The sequence below is a fragment of the Helianthus annuus genome, chromosome 12 (genome assembly GCF_002127325.2).
Source record: "Helianthus annuus cultivar XRQ/B chromosome 12, HanXRQr2.0-SUNRISE, whole genome shotgun sequence".
NCBI lineage: Eukaryota > Viridiplantae > Streptophyta > Magnoliopsida > Asterales > Asteraceae > Helianthus > Helianthus annuus.
In genome coordinates this window covers 10,138,418-10,146,051 of record NC_035444.2, presented here as the reverse complement: position 1 = coordinate 10,146,051, position 7,634 = coordinate 10,138,418, and the positions used below count along the sequence as shown (strand labels likewise).

General features: G+C 37.7%; 2 protein-coding genes across 2 annotated transcripts; both read left to right on the top strand.

Annotated features, from left to right (window-relative positions):
• Positions 1-397: 397 nt before the first annotated feature.
• Positions 398-6,244, top strand: LOC110892432 (methyl-CpG-binding domain-containing protein 2). Its single transcript, XM_022139595.2, has 5 exons — positions 398-569; positions 3,778-4,343; positions 4,862-4,915; positions 4,997-5,169; positions 5,981-6,244. The coding sequence occupies exons 1-5, from the start codon at positions 426-428 to the stop codon at positions 6,121-6,123; spliced, it is 1,080 nt and encodes a 359-aa protein (XP_021995287.2). The 5' UTR covers positions 398-425; the 3' UTR covers positions 6,124-6,244.
• LOC118484784 (pentatricopeptide repeat-containing protein At4g19191, mitochondrial-like) lies at positions 792-2,856 on the top strand. Its single transcript, XM_035980769.1, has one exon. The coding sequence runs from the start codon at positions 871-873 to the stop codon at positions 2,848-2,850; it is 1,980 nt and encodes a 659-aa protein (XP_035836662.1). The 5' UTR covers positions 792-870; the 3' UTR covers positions 2,851-2,856.
• Positions 6,245-7,634: the final 1,390 nt, after the last annotated feature.

Below are 7,634 nucleotides of genomic sequence, written 5' to 3'. Positions count from 1 at the left end.
CCCGAAGCCAAGGTTACAACAACCATATGCATAACCATTTTTTCTTTGAAAAATCCCCAAAGCCAAGATTACAACACGCAAATAAAAAAAAATCAAAGTGGTTAAATCTCAAAAGATTGAAACTTTTGAATTAGAAGTGAAAAATCAAATTAATCAAAAAGGTTAAATTGTATAAGATGGAAACTTTTGAATTAGAAGTGAAAAATCAAATAATACCTTCACCTAAATTACCAAAGATTAAAACTTGAAACTTAAATTGTCAAAGATTAAAAATTTAGGGTTAGAAAGGAAACAAAGATTAAAACTTTAAACTTAAATTGTTAAAGATCAAAACTTTAGGGTTAAAAAGGAAATTTTAATTTTTTTTTTTAAAAACTCCCAAAGCTAAAGATACAACAACGCACAATTAACTTTCTTATTTATATATGTTAATGTTAATGTTAATAATAATATACCCTTTACACATGAATACACACGTCCACATATCTCATCGAGTCCCTTTTCATTCTACATTACGATCTTCGAATCTGAACGCATTATCTCCACCTTCAATCGTCAGATCTTTCTTGGTAAGCAATCTTTATTCTTTACTATCCAACAAATTTTGTCACCTTTCTTCTTTCTCACTTTCCATACCAATTTTAAACACCATTATTAATTAAACAATCCCTTATTCCATGTGCACTTAAATCTTCAATTTAATCCCCCAAATATTAAAAACATCTGAAACCCAACTCGCATATTATTCGATTTAGTTTATTAGTTTATTTCATTGTTGTTTGATCTAGGGTTTTTATTACATTATTATCATTAGGGTAAACATTTATCTTTAAAGAATTGAAAGATTTGATCTTGAATATTATTATTATTATGATAAAGGCTACAGTTTCTTCAATTTCCCACCAGTTTTCAAATCTTCCAACTGTTAGCCAATGGAATTATACTCTAAGAGAAGCTGTAAACCAGTTTAAATATCAAAAAGCCATTGTTTTGTATTCACAAATGCTGCAAAAGGGTATGCAACCCAACCGTTTAACGTTCCCGATCATCGCGAAAGCGTGTGGGAAAGTTGGTAGCATCCGTTACTCCGAAATCGTTCATGGGTGTATTGTGAAATCGGAGTTTAGTGCAGATGTGTATGTGCAAACAGCAATGATGGATGCTTATGTAAAATGTGGGTGTGTAACTGTTGCCCGCCAAGTGTTTGATAAAATGCCTGAACGAGACATTGCGTCTTGGAACGCGTTGCTTTTGGGGTTGGCTCAGTTGGGTGTTGGTGATCAAGTCTTGTTATTGTTTAAACAAATGAGAGTTGAAGGAATTCGCCCTGATTCGGTTACGGTTATTGGGGTATCGCAGTCGGTTAAGGGTAGGGAAGGTGTTCGGGTTTTGAAGGCTGTTCATTGTTTCGGGATTCGGATTGGGGTGGATATAAACGTTTCGGTTTCCAACACGTGGGTTTCGTCATACTCCAAAGTTAGAGATCTTGATTCAGCGGAAAAGGTGTTTCACGGGATTAATCCGGTCTTCGTAACAGTCGTTTCGTGGAATTCTATGATAGCGGGATACGCGTACTTTCATAAGTATTTAAAAGCCGTTAGTTTCTACAAATCGATGCTTTATGATGGGTTTAAACCCGACTCGAGTACCATCCTTAACTTGCTTTCGTCAATCAACCAACACGAAGCGCTTTTCCACGGTGGTTTGATCCACTGTCATGGAATCAAAACGGGTTGTGATTCGGACGTAACTATACTTAACACCCTAATCTCTATGTACTCGAAGTGCGACAATGTTAACACTGCAAGACGAATATTCGACAACATGATGAACAAAACTTGTGTTTCGTGGACTGCTATGATCGGTGGTTACGCTGAAAAAGGCGATCTAGACGAAGCGTTGACTTTGTTTGACTCTATGGAAGCCACTGGCGTGAAACCGGATTTAGTTACCATACTGAATTTAATCAGTGGTTGCGGAGAAACCGGAGCACTTGAAATCGGAAAATGGGTTGAAAACTATGCGGTTTTAAACGGATTTTCGAATAATCTAATGGTTTCGAATGCGTTGATAGACATGTATGCGAAATGCGGAAGCCTAAAAGAAGCTTGCGAGATCTTTTATAACATGCGTGAACGAACCGTTGTTTCATGGACTTCGATGATTTCCGGGTGCGCGTTAAACGGAGAATTCAAACAATCGTTGACGCATTTTCGTCGCATGTTGGAATTACGGATAAAGCCAAACCACATAACGTTTCTCGCCGTTCTTCAAGCGTGTAATCACGGCGGTCTTATCGAAAAGGGACGGGAGATTTTCGATCTTATGACGAAAGTGTACGGAATCAATCCAGAACTCGACCATTATTCTTCGATGACCGATCTTCTCGCGCGAGGCGGGAAGATAAACGAAGCATTCGATCTTATCAAAACTATGCCCGTGGAACCGGATGTTGGCGTATGGGCCTCGTTGTTAAGTGCGTGCAAAGTTCACAAGAATGTCGAAATCGGTGAACTTGCGGCTCATCAGCTTTTTGAAATGGACCCGCAAGCTGCGGCTCCGTATGTAGAAATGGCGAATATTTACGCGTCGGTTGGACGTTGGGATGGCGTTATGGATGTTAGACGGTTGATGAAAACGAGTCGGGTTAAAAAGTTTCCGGGCGGAAGTGTTGTTCAAGTTAACGGGAAGAGTTTTAAGTTTACGGTTGAAGATCGGTGTCATCCTAAAGGGGAGGTTATATATGAAGTTTTAGATGGTTTAGCTTTACAGTTGAAAGATTTATCAAATTTAGATGAGCAATGTGTTCCTAGTTACCATAATGCATTATATCCAACACATCGTGGGTGATGTTTATACGGTCGCATCGCATTAAAATCAATTACACTTTTCGTTTTTTACGTCTATAATCAAGCCGGGGGTCTCACTGGAACCAGCCTCTCTATTCCTACAGGTAGAGGTAAGGCTGTCTACATCTTACCTTCCTCAGACCCTACCTTTGCTTTGCTATTGGTGGGATTTACTGAGTACGATGATAATGATGATGATGTTCTTTATGTCTATACCTAATTTTAGTGGATATTCTTTACCTTTTAAAATGTCGGGAATCATCCTTTAAGTTTTAAAAATCTTGCACGGTTTGTCCTTTGAGTCTTTGACACTAACCCAGTTAAAACTTTGAGTTAAGTTTGGGCAAATTAAGTTATTTTTATCCATTTATTGAAAAAGTATGTTAAAAATAAAACAAAAAGAATAAAAAATAGATATAAACATCCCTTCTCTCTCTAAACACCATAAAAAAATGAAATTACCCTTATATGACGAGACTTAACTGAAAATTTTAACTGGGTTAGTATCAAGAAGGGGTGTTTATATCTATTTTTTTATTCTTCTTGTTTTTCTCTCTAAACACCATAAAAAAGACAAAATTACCCTTATATGATGAGATTTAACTGAAAATTTTAACTAGGTTAGTATCAAAAGACCGATTGTGCAAGGTTTTTAAAACATAAAGCATGATTTCTAGCATTTTTAATAGTAAAAGATGTCCACTGAAATTTGGTATAAATTTAAAGGACGAAAAGTGCAATTTACCCTCTGGGAGAGAGGACATCCATCGTCACCTATAACATAAAGGACATCCCATGTATTTTCGTTAGTTAAAGAACGCCTGAAATTTTGCCGAAACTTAAAGGGAGTAAAACGTAATTTACCCTAATATTATGGTGTGAATTCTTTTATGGTGTGAATTCTTTAATCATTTTAATTATGCATCAGGAGATTATGCAACCTTCGGTTACCGTTAGGGTTTCAGGGAGTCATCAAGATATGATAACCGGTTTCGATCCTCCACGTAAAAGAAAACAGCAAAACAACATCAGCGACAACGTTATCGAGTTATCATCCTCAGACTCAGAAGACGACGAAAACACGCCGTCATGCAACAATAATCATCAACAACAACTAGTACTTTACGATCCCGGTGTGTCGTCCCCAGATGAAGATTTCCCGGTTCCAATTTCGTATAAACCTCCTCCACCGGTTAAACGAATACTGCCATCTGTGGGTGCTTTTACGGTTCAATGTGCCAACTGTTTTAAATGGAGGTTTATTCCGACGAAACAGAGGTATGAGGAGATAAGGGAACATATTACAGAAAGGCCGTTTGTGTGTGCAACGGCTCAAGAGTGGCGCCCCGATGTTTCGTGTGATGATCCACCTGATATCGAGCCCGATGGAACCAGGCTTTGGGCCATTGACAAGCCCAATATCGTGCAGCCCCCGCCTGGGTGGCAGAGGAGTCTCAGAATTAGAGGAGAAGGCGGCACCAAGTTTGCTGATATGTATGTATCGATGATCCTTTTGCCACAGATCGGTTAACTGGTTCGGTTAACCGGTTATATTCAAGATTTTACTTTAACCGGTTAATACTCACCAGTTTCTTATTGGTGTACTGACTGTTAATAACCGGTTTCAGTTAATAAACCGGTTTTTATAGTGCGGGTCAAAATGCGTTTAAGTGTAAACTAGTAGCTTTTATAATACACTTTAGGCAACTTTCGATCTATTTGACTTATTTTTTTGGCTAGATTTTTCAAGATTTGACTCATTTCAAATAAAAACGTTGCCCAAATTGACCCATTTATATAAACGAGTCGAAATTCCCCCATGCAGAATTGTACATTATATATGTAATGCGGGAAACTTCTACCTGTTTGACTCACTTGACCCGTTTTCTTTTAAGCTAGTTTTTTTATTTGACCCGTTAGAGATAAACATGACCCGGGTCCAGTACTTGTATTATTTATTAAGGCTATCAAAATATCATTATAACTTCAACTAATATTTTTATGGTAATCAGATATTATACGCCACCAGGAGGCAAAGTACTGCGGTCAATACATGATGTTGAAAAGTATGTTCCGTACCCAATCGTATCAGTGTTGTAATCACATTCAACGGTCCAATTGGTGTCTAATTATGTTTTGTTAAACAGGTACTTGATTAAACATCCAGAATATGTGGAACAAGGGGTGACGCTAGCGCAGTTTTCGTTTCAGGTTCCGAAACCGTTACAGGAGAATTACGTTCGCAAACGTTCATCTAGTGTGGCTGCATTACCAGATGGTAGTTTTACAAGAATGCCTGAATCTTTTGAGCCTTTCCCAGGTATTAAAATGATTTTTTTGCGCGTGGGCGGGTTGGATGGGCTGGGTAACGGGTCAAGTAGGGTTTGGGTTAAATGGGGTGTGTTGACGCGCTGACACTTTGGGCTTACCTGTTAATTTATTTTTGGAAAATTGGATTTAAATAATCCCACCTATTGCCTATTGGCCGGAAACAGTCTTAACTAACGAAATGTTTTGTGACAGTCCTGACTTTTAACCTATTTTCTCCCAACGAGCCTTTTCTAACTCAGGTCTAACCCTGTTAGTTTTTGCTGACATGGACTGCCAAATAAGCAGTCCACGTCATCAAAACTTTGCCACATATGCAGCTCACGTCATCAAAAGTTTGACTTCTTGCCATATTAGCAGTCCACATCATCAAAACTTTGACTCTTTTTGCCACATAAGCAGTCCACGTCAGCACAACAAACTAACGGGGTTAGACCTTAGTTAGAAATAGCTCGTTGAGAGAAAATAGGTTAAAAGTTGGGACTGTCACTAAACGTTTCGTTAGTTGAGACTGTTGTTGGCCAATAGGTAATAAACATAATAGTACGGAAAAAAATTTAAAAATTTTCACAATTTAAAATTTTATAGATAGCGAGTGTCTTTTGCGTTAAAAAATACAATTTGGGCAACTTTTGGCCGTTCAACCATTTGGGTTTCTTTTAAGCATAACCCAAATCGAGCCGTTCATAAACAAACGGGTCAAAACTCTTAATCACGCCTTTAGCTATATATAACCTTTTTGACAACTATTTTCAGTACTTAACATGATCTGTAACGAGTACCCATTTTCGGTTTTCTTACAGAGAAAGCATTGGCATTACCAGGCCCAGAGCCTAGCATGAATTTGCAGATCGGTATGAACCCGTCACCAAAAAGAGCAAGGAGTTCACCGAGTAATCCAACACACAATCTCGACTGGATGTATATGCATCATCATGACATGTAGGCTAGGCAACTCACCTTGAAGACTTTATTTTCTTAACTCATTTTAGTTATTTGTGATTTTTCTGCTGGTGAATGTATTTTGGAAAAAAGATCTATTATCGGCATCATATTTGAATTGTGTGTCCCTCATTTGGTTTAGCTCCGTGTTTAAACGGACTCGGGTTATAATTTCAAAGTATCTAGAGATGGCAAAATGGGCGGATCCGATAGGTTAAAACGGTTGGGTTTGTCTAAAACATTTCTGAAGTTATATTAGTTCTTTTTTGGTATGATTGCAAAACAATATCCCGGCTGTTTCGGGCAAAGTGCACAGTAGTGTTAGTCGAGCCTAAAGGGTCATGCACGGTAGTGTTATAGCCCCGAGATCTTATGGATATAGTTTTTAAAAGACTGGGTTTTGTTATTCAAAAGGGGGTAACAACGTAGTCTGTTGCCCGTTTACCTTCTATTTTGATGTAAGTTTCCTTTCGGAGAGTTAGTAAAAATGAAATCATAACAGTCACCTAGTCTTTCTTAGTCCATGTGTAGTCAGTCATAAAGCCCTCTAAGGGGCGTTATGCGACAAGTGGCGAAAAGTATAATAGGGGGCTTTATATCATAAGAGGGTGTAGTGGTAAAGGGGTTATATAACCCCTTCAATTATACATACATATGTATGTATATATATGTGTGAGTGGGGGATAAAGGGCAACGGTCAAAAATTTGAAATCACAAAACTCTCACGCCGCTAACAATATCACGGGAGTTGGAAAAAACCACCGCATAGTGCCCGCCGTAGTGGTGTTGGCGGTGCTATGGGGGCGCCATATATCATTTTGGCATTATACAACGGCCCACTACAGGTGGCCTTATAAAGATTGTGGATGCATGCATTATAATTTATGAATTTATGACCCATTTAACATTTTTAACCTTTATTTTTCTTTGACCCATTAGAGATAAAGACAACCCGTATCAGTCTATATATAAATAACTGGGTTGAAACGTTACGTGTACGAATAATTTCTTATTAAGAATGGAATAAGGACCATTTGCACAACTCGTGTTACGTGTAGTCTTTCTCATTTGACTGGTGATGTTACACGTTTGTCATGTACTAACAAACGGTCTATTTTATCAGTATATCGCGCTTTTTAAGGTTATTCAAAAGTAACATTTTGGAATATTATGTTTTGTGGATGCTTGAAAGGTGAATACGATGATAGCAACAAAATAAATGAAATTAAAAAAAAAGATGGTCCCAAAAGGTAGTATCACTTGTGAAAGGCAAATGTACAAAGGCCTTGAATGTTGAAACCGATCAAGATGGACCACTTTGGTTAGAGTTAGGCCTTCTGTTAGAGATGTGTAACTAATTACTCCGTCTTAAAGAAGATTTGGTTGATATTATACGAAACTTAATGAAATAAATCTAATATAAATGTTCATTGATCAAGTGTTTAAAAGCATATTCAAAAGTAAATCTCTAGGTTTTTCCCTCTCTCGTGGTGTTTCATTATTTGAATCGCACTC